At 41.1% G+C, this 18634-nt stretch overlaps 6 protein-coding genes across 8 annotated transcripts; 3 read left to right on the top strand and 3 right to left on the bottom strand.

The window, feature by feature from the left end:
• Positions 1-110: 110 nt before the first annotated feature.
• On the top strand, positions 111-833 carry LOC6563767 (28S ribosomal protein S24, mitochondrial). Its single transcript, XM_001989936.3, has 3 exons — positions 111-190; positions 243-432; positions 490-833. The coding sequence occupies exons 1-3, from the start codon at positions 173-175 to the stop codon at positions 777-779; spliced, it is 498 nt and encodes a 165-aa protein (XP_001989972.1). The 5' UTR covers positions 111-172; the 3' UTR covers positions 780-833.
• On the bottom strand, positions 434-2042 carry LOC6563485 (TBC1 domain family member 7). Its single transcript, XM_001989937.3, has 3 exons — positions 1285-2042; positions 988-1219; positions 434-932 (listed from the first exon to the last, which is right to left on the bottom strand). Exons 1-3 carry the CDS (start codon positions 1857-1859, stop codon positions 849-851), a joined length of 891 nt encoding a protein of 296 aa, XP_001989973.1. The 5' UTR covers positions 1860-2042; the 3' UTR covers positions 434-848.
• Positions 2043-2655: 613 nt separating this feature from the next.
• On the top strand, positions 2656-9150 carry LOC6563486 (unconventional myosin-Ia). 3 transcript variants are annotated; one of them, XM_001989938.3, is made up of 17 exons: positions 2656-2838; positions 2896-3011; positions 3079-4135; positions 4196-4259; positions 4441-4454; positions 4533-4617; positions 4678-4772; positions 4835-4982; positions 5044-5366; positions 5431-5678; positions 5737-6433; positions 6529-6588; positions 6684-7015; positions 7084-7219; positions 7282-7434; positions 7500-7627; positions 7692-9150. In XM_001989938.3, exons 1-17 carry the CDS (start codon positions 2734-2736, stop codon positions 7813-7815), a joined length of 3885 nt encoding a protein of 1294 aa, XP_001989974.1. In that variant the 5' UTR covers positions 2656-2733; the 3' UTR covers positions 7816-9150. The 3 variants fall into 3 exon arrangements, with proteins under 3 accessions (XP_001989974.1, XP_032593521.1, XP_032593523.1); XM_032737630.2 differs by lacking the exon at positions 6529-6588; XM_032737632.2 differs by lacking the exons at positions 4441-4454; positions 4835-4982; positions 5044-5366; ... (6 more) ...; positions 7500-7627; positions 7692-9150 and having other exon boundaries at positions 4678-4743.
• LOC6563487 (4-coumarate--CoA ligase 1) lies at positions 9141-16531 on the bottom strand. The gene is made up of 4 exons (XM_001989939.3): positions 16456-16531; positions 10307-10983; positions 10085-10244; positions 9141-10021 (listed from the first exon to the last, which is right to left on the bottom strand). Exons 2-4 carry the CDS (start codon positions 10975-10977, stop codon positions 9218-9220), a joined length of 1635 nt encoding a protein of 544 aa, XP_001989975.1. The 5' UTR covers positions 10978-10983; positions 16456-16531; the 3' UTR covers positions 9141-9217.
• LOC122322348 (4-coumarate--CoA ligase 1-like) lies at positions 14019-16049 on the bottom strand. Its single transcript, XM_043215155.1, has 3 exons — positions 15373-16049; positions 15151-15310; positions 14019-15087 (listed from the first exon to the last, which is right to left on the bottom strand). Exons 1-3 carry the CDS (start codon positions 16041-16043, stop codon positions 14284-14286), a joined length of 1635 nt encoding a protein of 544 aa, XP_043071090.1. The 5' UTR covers positions 16044-16049; the 3' UTR covers positions 14019-14283.
• Positions 16532-17153: 622 nt separating the features above from the next.
• LOC6563490 (mitogen-activated protein kinase p38a) lies at positions 17154-18634 on the top strand. Its single transcript, XM_001989942.2, has one exon. The coding sequence runs from the start codon at positions 17303-17305 to the stop codon at positions 18401-18403; it is 1101 nt and encodes a 366-aa protein (XP_001989978.1). The 5' UTR covers positions 17154-17302; the 3' UTR covers positions 18404-18634.

Genomic DNA, 18634 nt, shown 5'->3' with positions numbered 1-18634 from the left:
AAATACTTTACTGTTCACGTCATGGTTTCGCAGTTGTTACGTGCCCTATTGCTACCTTGTTCATTAATTTGCATTGTCAATGTCTACTATCGCTAGTAAACTTACGTTACGTCACGTATATCAGCTGTTAAACACAGCTGCAGCCGCCGTTGAGTTGAGTTTACCCAACAAAATGAATTTTTTAAAAAAGGTAAATTAAACAATTAGAAAAACGGGGGTAATAAATATGCTGGCTATTTTAGGTGTTGCCAATAGCTGAGACACAGCTCAACATGGCGAACAAATCGGCATTACACACGAGTGCAGTCTGTTGTCGCGTGCAATCTGGACGTTACCGCATAACCACAAAACGAGACAGGCCGCTGACCTACGAGATGGCGAATCCGCCGCATTTCATTGGACATCGCAAGACCTGGAACTCGTGGAACACATGTAAGTTTATGCATTTTTATTTGAATTGCGTACAAAATAAATCAATCATATTTGTAGCCACTCTGAAGGATGGTCTGCGTCCATCGCAAACCGCAATTGAGGATGTTTTTATTCGCAAATTTATTACTGGCACCTGGCATGCGCTGGTCTGCTCCGAGATCATTATTAAGCGGCAACACAATACGATACGCATTGCTGCCATCATACGACAGGCAATTAGTCCACGCAAGATGTACTTCCTCATTGGATATACGGAGGAGCTGCTGTCGTACTGGATGCAGTGCCCCGTCACGCTGGAGTTTCAGACGGTGGCCGATAAGAAGGACGTGGTCTTCAAATACATTTAGTTCATATCCCATTTTACTTTTCTCTTACATACAACTATACTAATTCAAACATTTCGTCGCTGTCTCTTCTTAATGCGCATATTCGATTTCACTGTTATTACTTTGCCAAGATTTGATGGCTTTGTTTACGATGACACCATCTAGATCCTTGACCTGTGCGACGAAGACATTGAGAAACCTAGCAATATGAAAAGTATAGACTTCTTACCGTTTCGATCAGAGCCTTTAGGTCCTCCTGTGTGCTCAGATCAAATATCAGCGACTTGATGTCTTTCACCAGCTCCAGAAAGAGAAAAACTACAATCTTCTTAGCGCCCCCGCACACCTTGTCCCACACTTTGACAAGGACAGTTTCACAAATTACCCCAGCAAAGCAAGTTGTGTACCAGTTCTCCAGTAGCTTCGAGTTGACATCAAACAGCTCCAGCTTGTCCAATCGGCTGCAATCACAATACAGACACTATAACAATGGTTTTCACATATTATTTCACTGTTGGCCACTCACTGAAATAAGGCAATATCCTCGCGCTTGAGAAGTATTTGAGTGAGTTCTTTTAGCTTGGCACAGTCCTTTTTGAACTCACGCGTGTACTGATAAAACTCCTTGGCTATCCAGTATGTTTCCATTTCATCGTCAAAAATCTTGAGCAGAGCACGCATAATTTCGACAAAGTGATTGTCATCCTGGGCCTGAGCTCCGATCCGAACATTGCTATGCAATAGCCGATTGTTCTCCAGTAACCACATTTTGTGCAGCACCAAATCTCTGGTCTTACACGAGTCCGCATCGACGCACCGCATTACGGTCACAGCGCGTAGCAAATCCTCGTAAACTTGTCGACGCTGCTCACGCACATAATCCGTATTGCTTTTGTGCAGTGGCATTATTCCCATTATGAGGCACCAGAGCAAACTCCGCTCCTGGGCTGGAACTGTATATGTGTACACGAAGTGCTTTAACTTGGCTAGATTGCGTATGTCATCCTGTAGTAGTTTATTGAGTGATTTCTTCTCTTCGACGCTAAAGCAGCCAACCTTTTCATAGTAACTTGATCTAAAATTGCGTTCATCTGTTGTCATCTTTTGTATTTATTTATGTTTAATTTATTGGCAAAGTTTCTAGCAGTTCTATAGCAGTAGCTTTAACATAAATGTAAAAAATATTGTTTTGTTAATTTTTAAAGCAATGCTTTGGTCACTCTTTAAGCTAGTTGCCGCCAAATTTAACATAGACAAGCTGCTGAACTGATTTACAAAAATAAGTATGATAATATTATCTGTTTGTTTCCTTTAGGCATTCAATAATGTCTTATTATTTAAATAACTAAAAATGTCAGATCAAAAATAATTGGGATCAGCTGTTTGCAATAGAATGCAATGTAAACAAATGCAAGTAAAGACTCATTTAAGTTTGCTCCTTTTTGCGTTAACAGTTGGGCTCCTTTTCGCGTTAATTGGCTGTAAGCGTTATTTGACTGTATGAGTTACGTTGCTAGATTTGCCATTACGTTGGTACGTAAGTTTCGTTGTGCATTGCATTTCGCTACAAAATGCCAAAATATTGTCTGAAAAGGTAAACAATGGTTTTCTAGTGATAAAATGTGTCAAATAAAAAGTTATTACTGTGCTGGTTGATAGTGAACAAAGATAATAGAAAAAGTGAAATGGATTACGATACAAGTTATTAAATCGAAATGCCTATCTACATAGATGTATTACACACTGTTGCTGCTTTCGCAGAGGCTGAAAATTAAAATCAATAATTCAATCAGAAAATCAAAACACGGATTTGCCCAAATGCATGCACGATGATTATGGTAATTTATGCAACTATGCCACAATATTCACGTTTCGTTTTGTTATCGTTGCAGTTTCAGTTGATAAATTCAAATGTTATGGTCTGCATTTGCATTTGTTGTTGTTACTGCCGTACACGTTGTGAGCGCTTGGCAAAATGGAACAGGAGATTGGCACCTGGGACTCAGTTCTGCTGGAAAACCTGTCCGAGGATAGCTTCATAAATAACATACACCAGCGTTACAAACGCGATCACATATATGTAACTATATAAATTATACACTCAGCGAATATATTTTCAAAAATATGAATCTTTTAGACCTACATTGGAACTTCTGTTGTGGCTTTGAATCCATATCATCACATATCTGACCATTCTTTGGAAAACATACGCAACTATGGCAATAAAGGCATTTTTCAACTGCCACCACACATGTAGGTACCTCCTCGACACAGCTTGCCACTACTATTAATATAAGCTACTTTTTAATATCTCTTACAGCTATGGGCTTACAAATTTGGCTTATCAGTCTCTCAAGGATCAGAGCGAGGATCAGTGCGTGCTGCTCACCGGCGAAGGTGGCGCTGGCAAAACGGAGACCTTCAAAATGATTGTCAATTTTCTCACACACATACAGGATCGAACGCTTTGCAGTGGCACTCCGAATGCATTACGCAAACAGTCCTCCAGTAGCTCTGCGAGCGGCATGGGCCTGCATGTTCATAGACGCGCCTCAAGTAGCTGCTCCGGCACTGCCAACTTTATCATATGCAAAAACAATGCCGCTTCCACGCCCAGCCAAGGAAGCACTTGCAATTCACGTCGCCAGTCGCCGTCACCGGGTCCAGGTCCAGGACCGACGCAACGATCGCGTACGCGAGCGGAGAGCATTGAGCGCCAAGCCAGGCGCAATATGCGTGAAAAGATTGTTGACTTTGATTTCTCGCATCACAAAAGCACCGAGAATATCAGCACGCTGCTGGAATCGGCTGCCGCACTTGCCCATTTGCATCCAGCGAAATCCTGCTTCAAGCACCAACACACACAAGTAAACACCTGCACTGCCACTTACGGGCCACTGGCCAATACGCCCACTAAAATGAGCGCCACCACATCGCCCAAGTACTTGCACGGCGGCGGCTGTCGTCAGTGTGGCCACAGCAAATGCACACGTGCCCAGAGCCTGGAGAAAGAGGAACGGGATGCCGCCCTGCTAATGTTGCGAGGAAGCAACACTCGCCTGTCCACAGCCCACCAAACGCAACCTCAGCGCGGTAGCTGTTCGAATCTCGTGCGACAGCACTCAACCGAAAGCCAGTCGGATCGACAATTGTCCATTGGCTCCACGCAACGTATATCGCTGTACGATGCACACAAGCTGAGCAAAGTGCTGGGCAGCACCACCTCTGTGTCGCCCACGCCATCGGTCAGCTCCTCACTGCATCGACGCCACAGGTCACCCAGTCAACGCTTGCGAGAGTGCGTCACATGCGCGGATGTTTTTCTGGAGGCCATGGGCAATGCCTGCACTCTGAAAAACAACAACTCCAGCAGATATGTATGTGGTTGGCAACATAGTTGATGTTCATTCGCTCATACTTTTATTTTCTGCTTTCAGGGCAAACTATTTGACATTGAAATTAATTTTAAAGGTGATCCAATGGGCGTCCACATAACACACTGTAAGTATCTAAGATCGATCTTCTGTATTTTAAATGAACTTGATTTTAGACAATCTAATCTCTTCAATAATCTGGAATTTAGTAATTGAAAGACAGATTTTTATTAATTAATTACTAAAATTTATAATTATATAGTTAATGAAATTTATATGAAATTGCTTACATGTCTGACTCACGGCAGATATGCTGGAAAAGGTTTGAATTGCTTGATATATCCACTATCAATTATATATGGACTATATAGTTTTGATTCTACATATTTTCTATTCACAGACTCGTATAACAGACACAACGATTGGAGAGCGCAATTTTCACATATTCTATCAATTGCTGTTGGGTGCTGATCTCCAGTTGCTAAGTATGTATATATTAAGCTTATCATCTTACTCAAAAATTCTAATATATTTTATAATTGAAGAATCACTGAAGCTCTTTCGTAATGTGGAAAAGTATGAGCTGTTACGCAACACGACCGCCATGGAAGAAGATCGTGCCAATTTTCATTACACAAAGGTAGATCGGCTGGAATTATAGTATCATAGTAAAGCTTATTGATTGATATATTCTATATGCAGCGCTCTCTGGACGTGCTGGGTCTGAGCTGTGATGAGACTAACTCAATTTTTCGAGTTATCGCCGTCGTGTTGAAGCTGGGCAACTTTATTTTTGTGCCCGTGACCAACATTGATGGCACCGAGGGCTGTCAGGTTTCAAATATCTACGGTATGATGTTAATAGAAAATATACATCAATTCTTATTTAATAAAACGTTGCAAATTTGTAGAGGTGCAAGAAACGGCGCAGCTGCTCAATTTGGAAGCTCAAATTTTAATTAATTGCCTGACCAGAGCGAATAGCACTAGCAGCGCGCAGGAGGATGTGGGCTGTGAAATGGACGCCAGGCAGGCAGCCAGCAATCGGAACACGCTCTGTCGTACCCTCTACGGTCGTCTATTCACCTGGTTGGTCAACAAGATCAATGAAACAATGAAGTCCACGCAGCGTGAGAAGAATCTCGCTTTGCTGGACTTCTATGGCTTTGAGGTGCTGGATTATAATTCCTTTGAACAATTTGCTATCAACTACAGTGCCGAGAAAATACATCATGCAAGTCAAAGTTGTGTTCAAATCCATTGGTCACTAAATTAACTGAAAATATCTTATTTTGCAGAATTTTGTGTTCAATGTTTTGCGTTCAGAGCAGGAGCTGTATTTGCGCGAAGGCTTGGAATGGTCGCGCATCGATTACTTTGACAACGAGTCCATATGTGAGCTGATTGATAAGCCGAGCTATGGTATTTTAAGTCTAATCAACGAATCCCATCTGAGCAACAATGAGGCACTCCTCCTGCGCGTCCAGCAATGCTGCGCAGGTCATCCCAATTTCATGACAAGCGGCAGCAATTCCATGTGCTTTCAGTGAGTGTGTTATTGTGCAGGTCGAGAATGTCGATAAAATGTATTTGTCAATTCACAGAATTCGTCATTTTGCCAGCGTTGTTAACTATTCGATACATAGATTTTTGGAGAAAAATTCAGACATGCTGCCCAGATATATAAGCGCTGCATTTTACCAGAGTAAATTGACGCTGGTGCAGAGCCTGTTCCCGGAGGGTAACCCACGCAGGCAGGCATGCAAAAGGCCAACAACACTTAGCACCAATATACGCACGCAGCTGCAAACGCTGCTGGCCATTGTGAAGCATCGTCGCGCCCATTATGTATTCTGCATCCGGCCCAACGAGTGCAAACAGTCGCATCAGTTTGATCTGGCGTTAGTGCAGCATCAGGTGCGCTACATGTCGCTGATGCCGCTGGTGCATCTGTGCCGCACCGGACACTGCTACCACCTGCCACATGCGAAGTTCTTTCATCGTTACAAGCTGCTCAATAGCCTTACTTGGCCCCATTATCACGGTGGCAGTCAAGTGGAGGGCATTGCTCTGATCATACGAAATTTGCCGCTGCCATCGGCTGAGTTTACGCTGGGCACCAAAAATGTGTTCGTGCGCAGTCCGCGCACCGTTTACGAGTTGGAACAGTTTCGTCGCCTGCGCATCTCCGAGCTGGCCGTGCTGATACAGAAGATGTTTCGTATGTATTATGCTAGGAAGCGTTATAGGCGTATGCGCCACAGTCAAATGGTCATCTCGAGTGCGTGGCGCACGTGGCGAGTAAGTAGCAGCTGCATTGCATTGCAGGATTTGCATGCCCTATAATCTTATATCTCATGTACATATTTTATATATTATTTTAATTGTTTCTGTAGGAGTGCCGTTTCGGCATTCCCTTCACGGGCCGTAGGCATTTGTGGAGTTTATATCGTGCCGTAAGCATTGCATGTTGTTCTTCTTATTTAAACACTCTTAACCACTGACCCATTGCATATCTAAATACTGAAATGACCTGTGAACTATTTGACAGGCACGTGAGGAGTATCGTTCGTTGAAGTACAAGCGCCAAGTGAAGTGGGCCGTTGATGTTATTGCGCGTTATTATCATCAGTGGAAGATACGACAGTATTTGCTCACGATTCCGCTGCGACTGCCACCCAACACACTGAGTCCCCTTTCGTCAGAGTGGCCAACGGCGCCTGGTTTTCTAGCGGATGCGTCGCGTCTGTTGCGCTCAATCTATCATCGCTGGAAGTGCTATATATATCGCAATTCTTTTGATCAAACCGCACGTAATCGCATGAGAGAAAAGGTTACGGCCAGCATAATATTCAAGGATCGCAAGGCTTCTTATGCGCGCAGGTAAACGCGAATTCCCCCACAATCAATAACAATACTTGCTAATTACGAAATTGTGTTGCTCCTTGCAGTGTGGGCCATCCTTTTGTGGGCGACTATGTGCGTCTACGTCACAATCAGCAGTGGAAAAAGATTTGTGCTGAGACAAATGATCAGTATGTGGTATTTGCAGATATTATCAACAAGATAGCTCGCTCCAGTGGCAAGGTATTGCGCGTATTCTAATTACTATATATATTTATATGGAATGATCATGTGTATTATTGCAGTTTGTACCCATATTGCTGGTGCTATCAACATCGTCATTGCTGCTGTTAGATCAGCGCACGTTGCAAATAAAATATAGAGTGCCTGCCTCGGAGATCTATCGCATGTCTCTGAGCCCCTATCTCGATGACATTGCCGTGTTTCATGTGAAAGCGGTAAATGTAGATTACAGTTCCTATGAATTTTTATTTATCTAATTTAATTTCCGTTTCCATTTCAGTCCGAATTCGGTCGAAAAAAGGGCGATTTTGTTTTTCAAACGGGACATGTCATTGAAATTGTTACCAAAATGTTTCTGGTCATACAAAATGCTTCCGGCAAACCGCCAGAGATACACATAAGCACAGAGTTAGTATTTAAATTTTGGCTTTTAGTTGTGTTTCAATTGAAATCAATTTTTCTTCACACACAGATTTGAAGCAAATTTTGGACAACAAACAGTCATCTTCTCGTTTAAATATGGCGGCTTGTCGGATTTGGCGCAAGGGCCGCCAAAAGTTACGCGCAAGGCAAATCGCATGGAGATCATTGTTTGATTATTAAGTTTTATGCGGCTGTGGCATAATCAGGGTCCAGTCATCTACATACGCAGTTTTTTACAATTGATATTTGTTTCCAACACGACCGCATGCACTTTTTTTGGTCTCTTGACTTGGTCCCGGGGACCAAAATACAAGTTTTTAGCAATATTTACATACATACAATCATACACATACACAGACACAATGAATAATGCAATTTGCTCACATCTGACAATCAGTCTTCAAAAATCGTTGTCAAAATTGTGCCAAAAAAAAAAAAAAAAATCCAAAAAAGGAAGGAAAACAAACAACATAAAGTGGGAAAAAGAAATATTAACTAATTTTAAACTGCACCATTTCTTTCATATATTTAAGTCCTAACTAACGAAATGAACAACTGAATTTATTTAACTAATTTCTCGAGCTAGGTTTAATTGTAAGTCAAGCACCAAGTCGATTAGCATTGCAACAAACAACTACGTTAGGAACGTGACACAGTGGAGCGTTAGACATTTTACACAAAATACTTACGATATTTCCGTTATAGAAACCAAGGCATTTCTCTTACATTTAAGGTTTCATACACAATAATTAGTAAACTAATGCTAGAGAACTCAGACAAGCATATATAGCTTTTAATATTTACCAAACACAATATGTATGCAATTTCTGCGCCTCAAGAAACCAGTGAGAAACATAGAAATATATATAAACAATATAAAAAACCCATGTGAAACTTTTTCCCAAATGTTAATTAAGCAACTATTTACAAGCCAGAACATGTAGTTAAATATATAAAACAAATCTATATACATATTTAATGGATAATACATTTATAAATAAATGCATATACAGATGGGACAAAATGCAACCGGAACCGAAACAATACGAAGCCAAACAAATGAAAATTATACGAAAGTTTGTTAAAACAGTTGATCGTTCAGTTGTATATACACATATGCAAATGCGTTGGATGATATATGTATGTACGTACACGTACGTAGTTGTTTATATAAGTAAATTGTTATTGATAGTTCTGACAGACCATAGTTGGATTTCACGAATTGCATGTTGTCATTTGAACAGACCGATCTATGTGTGTAAATTACCGAATCATTAGTAATCGGAAGTAACACTATGCCGATCAATATGTATGTATGTATGGGAATAGTTTTTATTTAGATTTAAATTACATAGAATACTTTGAAAAAGCCAAGTACAGACAAGTATATATATATATATTTAAACACAATCCAACCAGTTGGTAGTTTATAAAACGAAATGAAATGAAATGAAATGAAACGATAAGAACAAAGTTTAGTAATAATAAAGCGTACGTATGAAAACCGTTTCCTCCTTTGTACAAATTGATTTACTTGGACACGCCTCCAATTTTCACTAGGTAAACTAAGTTGATTTACAATTTGGATTTTTGCTTCTTAAGCATTTCGCGTAGTACACGACGCAGTATTTTGCCACTGGGGTTTTTGGGTATCTCTTCCACGAAGATAACGCCACCGCGCAAACGTTTGGCTGGAGAGGCATGATCGTGGACGAAACTTATCACATCCCCTGTTGTGAGCTCAACATTCGCTTGCTTGACTACAAAGGCCATCGGCAGCTCGCCAGCTTCCTCATCTGGTTTGCCAATCACGGCAGCATCCTTAATTTTCTCATGAGTTAATAACAGCGCCTCGATTTCCGCCGGAGGCACCTGGAAGCCCTTGTACTTGATGAGTTCCTTGATGCGATCCACAATAAAGAACTCGAATGAATCATCATAGTAGCCAATATCACCGGTATGCAACCAGCCATCCTTAATGGCAGTCTGGGTGGACTTGGTATCGCCAATATAGCCCTTCATAATGCCATCGCCCTTGAAGCAAAGTTCGCCACGTTCATTCGCTCCCAAGATCTTGCCGGTGTCGGGGTCAACTACCTTGGCATAGATGCCAACCTTGAGTACGCCTACGCTGCCCGGCTTGCAATACTCATCCGTCTGCACCAGAACACTCATCGTAACCTCGCTTAGGCCGTAACCTTGGCGAATGAATGGGACTCCAATACGCTCCTTGATTTGATCTTCGGTCTCTCGACTAAGTGGTGCAGCTCCGCACAGCAGAACCATCAGGGAGGACAGATCGTACTTATCCACAATGGGATGCTTAGCCAGGAAGACCATTAGTGGTGGTACCATGATTGCCATCATCACACGGTATTTCTACAAATCAGGCAAAGTCGAAATGGAGATGATATTATCTATTATTAGGTTATAAAACCTTACCTCAATGGCCGAAAGGAACAGCTTCTCCTCGAATTTGGGCAGATAAACTAGACGTGTGCCCAAAGTTGCCGTTGTGATCATTGTCAGGCAACCATAGGCATGGAACCATGGAATCACTGTTAGCAGCGTAATCTCCGAAAACGGTATCATGGTGGGTTGGCTAGTTGGAAAGATAAACAAATATATAATAAGCATTTTGTGTGAAAATCTTAGTAAACTTACATTTGCGAATCAAATGTGGCCAATAAATTGAATTGTGTCAGCTGGACGCCCTTAGGCAGACCGGTGGTACCGGAGGAACAAACAATTAAAGCCACATCATCGGCTTTGTTCGCTTGGGGCGATGTGAAGTCGGGTTTCGTCTTGTACTTGTCATTACTCATTAAGTCCAGAAGAGAATGCAGGTTGGGAAGATTGCTGGTGGAGCCACTGATCGCAATGATGCCCTTGACAAATTTATTCTTTTTGGCTACCCTGACAATGCAATCCATCGTGATCTTTGAGGCAAATATAATCTTTGGACGCGACAGATTGATGGCATGATCCACCTCACGATCGGAGTAGGTGACATTAAAGGGAGCAACGGTCGCACCCACTGCAAATCCGGCAAACATGGCAATAGCAAAGTTAATGCTATTCTCACTGGATAAACCGATGACATCGTTCTGCTTAACACCCAATTTCTGGAGTATTTGAGCCAATCTCACAATCGAGTCATACATAAACTTTGCGCTATATTCTGTGTTTGTGAATGCATCAATCATAACAGTTTGATCTCCGAAGCTTTTGTATTTGTCCAGAACATATTGTCCCAAGGAGGGATAGTCCTGGGCCTCACTCGTGGTAATGGGACCACCGTAAACTATATTACCGGGCAGCAATGTTGAAGTCATGATGATCTGATAAAAAACCAATAATATTTACATATTCACTCATGCACACAACTTCGCGCCACTTAATAGGGTGGTTTATGTTTATTACATGCAACCCTTGACAAAACAGCAGACCAAAGTTTTACATTTGCATAGAAAATACTTTGAGCCTTTGGCTAATCTTATCGTGTCCAAAATGAAAATGTCGGTTTAAGATAATCAATATAGAAACTTACCTAAAATAATTTATAGGTTATAACTTGTAAGGAGAATAGGCACACTCCGTTCCACTGCGGTTTCGGCAACCAACTGTTCTTGACACAAAACGAAAATGTTTGTTGCTTTTATACCGCGACTAGAGGAGGCATTCTGATAAACTTAAAGTACAATGCGCATGCGCTTTAGTTATCTAGATATGATTTAGTATTAGAGTATCAATATATATGCATACATCTATGTATCTCATAAATCCCACCTACTTAAAAAATATTTTATCTGAGCGCAAGACTGAGGTGAGATAACATGTATGTATATTATAAAATATAAGAATACATTATATATTTTTAAATATATGACTCTCTTAGAATCCATATCATCACATATCTGACCATTCTTTGGATAGCACACGTAACTATGGCAGTAAAGGCATTTTTCAACTGTCACCACACATGTAGGTGCCTCCTCGACAAAGCTTGCCACTGCCAACTGCCAACTTTATCATATGCAAAAGCAATGCCGCTTCCACGCCCAGCCAGTGTGGCCACAGCAAATGCACACGTGCTCAGAGCCTGGAGAAGGAGGAACGGGATGCCGCCCTGCAAATGCTGCGAGGAATTATTACGACCACCATGGAAGAAGATCGTGCCAATTTTCATTACACAAGTGTAGATCGGCTGGAATTATAGTATCATAGTAAAGCTTATTAATTGATATATTCTATATGCAGCGATCTCTGGACGTGCTGAGCCTGAGCTGTGATGAGACTAACTCAATTTTTCGAGTTATCGCCGTCGTGTTGAAGCTGGGCAACTTTATTTTTGTGCCCGTGACCAACATTGATGGCACCGAGGGCTGTCAGGTTTCAAATATCTACGGTATGATGTTAATAGAAAATATACATCAATTCTTATTTAATAAAACGTTGCAAATTTGTAGAGGTGCAAGAAACAGCGCAGCTGCTCAATTTGGAAGCTCAAATTTTAATTAATTGCCTGACCAGAGCGAATAGCACTAGCAGCGCGCAGGAGGATGTGGGCTGTGAAATGGACGCCAGGCAGGCAGCCAGCAATCGGAACACGCTCTGTCGTACCCTCTACGGTCGTCTATTCACCTGGTTGGTCAACAAGATCAATGAAACAATGAAGTCCACGCAGCGTGAGAAGAATCTCGCTTTGCTGGACTTCTATGGCTTTGAGGTGCTGGATTATAATTCCTTTGAACAATTTGCTATCAACTACAGTGCCGAGAAAATACATCATGCAAGTCAAAGTTGTGTTCAAATCCATTGGTCACTAAATTAACTGAAAATATCTTATTTTGCAGAATTTTGTGTTCAATGTTTTGCGTTCAGAGCAGGAGCTGTATTTGCGCGAAGGCTTGGAATGGTCGCGCATCGATTACTTTGACAACGAGTCCATATGTGAGCTGATTGATAAGCCGAGCTATGGTATTTTAAGTCTAATCAACGAATCCCATCTGAGCAACAATGAGGCACTCCTCCTGCGCGTCCAGCAATGCTGCGCAGGTCATCCCAATTTCATGACAAGCGGCAGCAATTCCATGTGCTTTCAGTGAGTGTGTTCTTGTGCAGGTCGAGAATGTCGATAAAATGTATTTGCCTATTCTCAGAATTCGTCATTTTGCCAGCGTTGTTACTTTTACCAGAGTAAACTGACGCTGGTGCAGAGCCTGTTCCCGGAGGGCAATCCACGTAGGCAGGCATGCAAAAGGCCAACAACACTTAGCACCAATATACGCATGCAATTGCTTTGTTCCTTGCAGTGTGGCCATCCTCTTGTGGGCGACTATGTGCGCCTACGTCACAATAAGCAGTGGAAAAAGATTTGGGCTGAGACCAATGATCAGTATGTGGTATTTGCAGATATTACCAACAAGATAGCTCGCTCCAGTGGCAAGGTATGCTCGTATTATAATTACTATAAATATTTATATCGGATGATCATGTGTATAATTGCAGTTTGTACCCAAATACGCAGTTTCTTACAATTTATATTTGTTTCCAACACGACTGCATGCACTTTTTGGTCTCTTGACTTGGTCCCGGAAATGATAAATGAACAACTGAATTTATTTAACTAATTTCTCGAGCTAGGTTTAATTGTAAGTCAAGCACCAAGTCGATTAGCATTGCAACAAACAACTACGTTAGGAACGTGACACAGTGGAGCGTTAGACATTTTACACAAAATACTTACGATATTTCCGTTATAGAAACCAAGGCATTTCTCTTACATTTAAGGTTTCATACACAATAATTAGTAAACTAATGCTAGAGAACTCAGACAAGCATATATAGCTTTTAATATTTACCAAACACAATATGTATGCAATTTCTGCGCCTCAAGAAACCAGTGAGAAACATAGAAATATATATAAACAATATAAAAAACCCATGTGAAACTTTTTCCCAAATGTTAATTAAGCAACTATTTACAAGCCAGAACATGTAGTTAAATATATAAAACAAATCTATATACATATTTAATGGATAATACATTTATAAATAAATGCATATACAGATGGGACAAAATGCAACCGGAACCGAAACAATACGAAGCCAAACAAATGAAAATTATACGAAAGTTTGTTAAAACAGTTGATCGTTCAGTTGTATATACACATATGCAAATGCGTTGGATGATATACATGTATGTATGTACGTACACGTACGTAGTTGTTTATATAAGTAAATTGTTATTGATAGTTCTGACAGACCATAGTTGGATTTCACGAATTGCATGTTGTCATTTGAACAGACCGATCTATGTGTGTAAATTACCGAATCATTAGTAATCGGAAGTAACACTATGCCGATCAATATGTATGTATGTATGGGAATAGTTTTTATTTAGATTTAAATTACATAGAATACTTTGAAAAAGCCAAGTACAGACAAGTATATATATATATATTTAAACACAATCCAACCAGTTGGTAGTTTATAAAACGAAATGAAATGAAATGAAATGAAACGATAAGAACAAAGTTTAGTAATAATAAAGCGTACGTATGAAAACCGTTTCCTCCTTTGTACAAATTGATTTACTTGGACACGCCTCCAATTTTCACTAGGTAAACTAAGTTGATTTACAATTTGGATTTTTGCTTCTTAAGCATTTCGCGTAGTACACGACGCAGTATTTTGCCACTGGGGTTTTTGGGTATCTCTTCCACGAAGATAACGCCACCGCGCAAACGTTTGGCTGGAGAGGCACGATCGTGGACGAAACTTATCACATCCCCCGTGGTGAGCTCAACATTCGCTTGCTTGACTACAAAGGCCATCGGCAGCTCGCCAGCTTCCTCATCTGGTTTGCCAATCACGGCAGCATCCTTAATTTTCTCATGAGTTAATAACAGCGCCTCGATTTCCGCCGGCGGCACCTGGAAGCCCTTGTACTTGATAAGTTCCTTGATGCGATCCACAATAAAGAACTCGAATGAATCATCATAGTAGCCAATATCACCGGTATGCAACCAGCCATCCTTAATGGCAGTCTGGGTGGACTTGGTATCGCCAATATAGCCCTTCATAATGCCATCGCCCTTGAAGCAAAGTTCGCCACGTTCATTCGCTCCCAAGATCTTGCCGGTGTCGGGGTCAACTACCTTGGCATAGATGCCAACCTTGAGTACGCCTACGCTGCCCGGCTTGCAATACTCATCCGTCTGCACCAGAACACTTAGAGTTGACTCGCTTAGACCGTAACCCTGGCGAATGAATGGGACTCCAATACGCTCCTTGATTTGATCTTCGGTCTCTCGACTAAGTGGTGCAGCTCCGCACAGCAGAACCATTAGGGAGGACAGATCGTACTTGTCCACAATGGGATGCTTAGCCAAGAACACCATTAGTGGTGGCACCATGAATGCCATCATCACACGGTATTTCTACAAATCAGGCAAAGTCGAAATGGAGATGATATTATCTATTATTAGGTTATAAAACCTTACCTCAATGGCCGAAAGGAACAGCTTCTCCTCGAATTTGGGCAGATAAATTAGACGTGTACCCATGGATGCACATGTGATCAATGTGAGGCAGCCAAAGGCATGGAACCATGGAATCACTGTTAGCAGCGTAATTTCCGACAACGGTATCATGGTGGGTTGGCTAGTTGGAAAGATAAACAAATATATAATAAGCATTTTGTGTGAAAATCTTAGTAAACTTACATTTGCGAATCGAGTGTGGCCAACAGATTGGATTGTGTCAGCTGGACGCCCTTGGGCAGACCGGTGGTGCCGGAGGAGCAAACAATTAAAACCACATCATCGGCTTTGTTCGCTTGAGGCGATGTGAAATCGGGTTTCGTCTTGTACTTGTCATTACTCATTAAGTCCAGAAGAGAATGCACGTTGGGAAGATTGCTGGTGGAGCCACTGATCGCAATGATGCCCTTGACAAATTTATTCTTTTTGGCCACCCTGACAATGCAATCCATCGTGATCTTTGAGGCAAATATAATCTTTGGACGCGACAGATTGATGGCATGATCCACCTCACGATCGGAGTAGGTGACATTAAAGGGAGCAACGGTCGCACCCACTGCAAATCCGGCAAACATGGCAATAGCAAAGTTAATGCTATTCTCACTGGATAAACCGATGACATCGTTCTGCTTAACACCCAATTTCTGGAGTATTTGAGCCAATCTCACAATCGAGTCATACATAAACTTTGCGCTATATTCTGTGCCCGTGACTGCATCAATCATAACAGTTTGGTCCCCGAAACTTTTGTATTTGTCCACAATATATTGTCCCAAGGAGGGATAGTCCTGGGCCTCACTCGTGGTAATGGGACCACCGTAAACTATATTTCCGGGCAACAATGTTGAAGTCATGATGATCTGAAAAAAAAAACCAATAATATTTACATATTCACTCATGCACACAACTTCGCGCCACTTAATAGGGTGGTTTATGTTTATTACATGCAACCCTTGACAAAACAGCAGACCAAAGTTTTACATTTTCATAAAAAATACTTTGAGCCTTTGACTAATCTTATCGTGTCAAAAAAAAAACAATATCGGTTTAAGATAATCAGTATAGAAATCTTGTAATCTATGAAAAGCAAATATACAATTCAGGTTAAGAGCCGCTCCAAAGGTCAGCGTTCGCCCCCTTGGAGACCATTTGACTAGGCACTTAGCTATGGGCGTTATTACTTTCGCTAAGCATAACGGCTTTGCGTAGCTTTGCATTATTATTATTATTTTTTTATATTGTTTGATTTTAATTTTATGAACATACTTAAAAGAATTTATAGGTTACAAATTTAAAAGAGAATTGGCACACTCCGTTCCACTGCGGCTTCGACAACCAACTGTTCTTGACACAAAAAGCAAATGTTCAATAGCTTCGCCTTTATGCCGCGACTAGAAGATTGTTTCTGATAAGCTTAAAGTACAATGCGCATGCGCTTTAGTTACCTTATTTATGATGTAGTATTTGATTATAAATATATATGCATATGTACGATAAACCCAACCTACTTTACAAATATTTTATCTGAGAGCATGAGCGCCCTGAGAGCCGTTTGTTGTACCATTTTGTGTGTTTTCACTTGTGTCAGCTGTTTGAGTGTTTATTGCGCTATGGCAACTCCAACTCAATTTGCCATATTTATCGAAATTTCGAAACGATATATCGATATTTTTATTGTTTTGGACAATGAAAACATTTTGCAACAACGAATAAATTGCGCGCTGTATTTTTCAGTTACAATTCACCGACATAATTTTTAAATAGTCAAAGGCAATATCATAATTTAGATTGATATTTTGTCCTATTATTATTATTATTAAAATGCTTATAATTCAGCATTCATGAATTTTGTATATTTAAGAATATTAATGCTTATATAACCCAATATTCGTCAATAGCGCATTCCCAATTCGGCGCAGTGTGGTTAATTATACGTACCACCGCCAATAAAGTAGAAACAATGGCCATTCAGTGTTAAGCTTTTGCTGTTGGTGTTGTTTTTGCACAGATTGAAATACCAAGATAAACCTAATCAGTTTGTTTCTTAGTCGTGTTGAATGGTGAATGAGTGGTGCTGAATTTCACAAACTTCAATTCTGTCAAAAGGGATAAAATGAGTGCGTGCAAAATACGAAAGTTTTACAAATTGGACATTAATCGGACTGAATGGGAGGTGCCTGAGATATACGAACAGCTGCAGCCAGTGGGATCTGGTGCCTACGGACAAGTGTGCAAGGCAAAGGTGCGCGGCACCAACACAGATGTCGCGATCAAGAAGTTATCACGACCCTTCCAGTCGACAGTGCACGCCAAGCGAACATATCGTGAACTAATGCTCTTGAAGCATATGGATCACGAGAATGTTATCGGTCTGCTCGATATTTTTCATCCGCATCCGCCAGAAACGGCACTGGAGGACTTTCAGCATGTTTATCTGGTGACTCATTTGATGGGTGCCGACTTGAACAATATCATCAAGATGCAGAACCTATCCGATGATCATGTCCAGTTTCTGGTCTATCAAATATTGCGCGGTCTCAAGTACATTCACAGCGCTGGCGTTATTCATCGGGATCTGAAGCCATGCAACATTGCCGTAAATGAGGATTGTGAGCTGCGTATTCTGGATTTTGGTCTGGCGCGGCCACAGGAATTCGAGATGACCGGCTATGTGGCGACACGCTGGTATCGTGCACCTGAAATCATGCTCAACTGGATGCACTACAGCCAGACAGTGGATATTTGGTCGGTGGGCTGCATCATGGCAGAGTTGATTACGCGTCGAACTCTCTTTCCGGGAACCGATCACATCCATCAGCTGAATCTAATCATGGAAATGTTGGGCACACCGCCCGATGATTTCTTGAAGAAGATCTCCTCGGAAAACGCACGCAACTACATCAACTCACTGCCACCGATGAAGCGAAAGGATTTTAAGGTCATGTTTGAGAATGCTAATCCACTGTCGGTTGATCTGCTAGAGAAGATGTTGGAACTAGACGCTGATAAGCGTATTACGGCCGAGGAGGCACTGGCTCATCCATACATGCAGAAATATGCCGAGCCAAGTGATGAACGCACATCGCCTTTTTATGATCAAAGTTTTGAGGATGAGAATTTCTCTTTGGAGAAATGGAAAGAGCTCGTCTACAGGGAAGTCGTGAGCTTTAAGCCTCCTGCATCGTTTGCTGACGTCCTGGAAAATATAAAGTGATACCCGATTACGGACTAATGACTACAAAGTATTCCCCACAAACTTATTATACTAAACAGTCTTTACAAAGTCAACAATGAATTTGTTCAAATATTGCCTTGTATACTAAAAATATTCCGATAGGTATTCATGTTAATATTAATATATATATATATGGATTTGTATATGTTTTGTTTTGTAATTTTTTATATGCTGTTATTGCTTGACAATCGTTTATTAAATTAAGTTTTC

The sequence above is a fragment of the Drosophila grimshawi genome, unplaced genomic scaffold (genome assembly GCF_018153295.1).
Source record: "Drosophila grimshawi isolate 15287-2541.00 unplaced genomic scaffold, ASM1815329v1 contig_311, whole genome shotgun sequence".
Taxonomy (NCBI): Eukaryota; Metazoa; Arthropoda; class Insecta; order Diptera; family Drosophilidae; genus Drosophila; species Drosophila grimshawi.
Note: the sequence above shows the minus strand (reverse complement) of the source record. Positions and strands in the feature narration are given on the sequence as shown.

Bases quoted from the DNA above. Each gene is read 5' to 3' on its own strand.
- LOC6563767 (XM_001989936.3), top strand. The intron at 433-489 runs GTAAGTTTATGC...TCATATTTGTAG, and splicing joins CTGGAACTCGTGGAACACAT to CCACTCTGAAGGATGGTCTG.
- LOC6563485 (XM_001989937.3), bottom strand. From the start codon at position 1,859: ATGACAACAGATGAACGCAATTTTAGATCAAGTTACTATGAAAAGGTT. The intron at 1,220-1,284 runs GTGAGTGGCCAA...TTGTGATTGCAG, and splicing joins GAGGATATTGCCTTATTTCA to CCGATTGGACAAGCTGGAGC. The intron at 933-987 runs GTAAGAAGTCTA...TTCGTCGCACAG, and splicing joins TAAAGGCTCTGATCGAAACG to GTCAAGGATCTAGATGGTGT.
- LOC6563486 (XM_001989938.3), top strand. From the start codon at position 2,734: ATGGAACAGGAGATTGGCACCTGGGACTCAGTTCTGCTGGAAAACCTG. The intron at 4,618-4,677 runs GTATGTATATAT...TTATAATTGAAG, and splicing joins TGCTGATCTCCAGTTGCTAA to AATCACTGAAGCTCTTTCGT. The intron at 4,773-4,834 runs GTAGATCGGCTG...TTCTATATGCAG, and splicing joins CCAATTTTCATTACACAAAG to CGCTCTCTGGACGTGCTGGG.
- LOC6563487 (XM_001989939.3), bottom strand. From the start codon at position 10,977: ATGACTTCAACATTGCTGCCCGGTAATATAGTTTACGGTGGTCCCATT. The intron at 10,245-10,306 runs GTAAGTTTACTA...CTTTCCAACTAG, and splicing joins GCCACATTTGATTCGCAAAT to CCAACCCACCATGATACCGT. The intron at 10,022-10,084 runs GTAAGGTTTTAT...CCTGATTTGTAG, and splicing joins TGTTCCTTTCGGCCATTGAG to AAATACCGTGTGATGATGGC.
- LOC122322348 (XM_043215155.1), bottom strand. From the start codon at position 16,043: ATGACTTCAACATTGTTGCCCGGAAATATAGTTTACGGTGGTCCCATT. The intron at 15,311-15,372 runs GTAAGTTTACTA...CTTTCCAACTAG, and splicing joins GCCACACTCGATTCGCAAAT to CCAACCCACCATGATACCGT. The intron at 15,088-15,150 runs GTAAGGTTTTAT...CCTGATTTGTAG, and splicing joins TGTTCCTTTCGGCCATTGAG to AAATACCGTGTGATGATGGC.
- LOC6563490 (XM_001989942.2), top strand. From the start codon at position 17,303: ATGAGTGCGTGCAAAATACGAAAGTTTTACAAATTGGACATTAATCGG.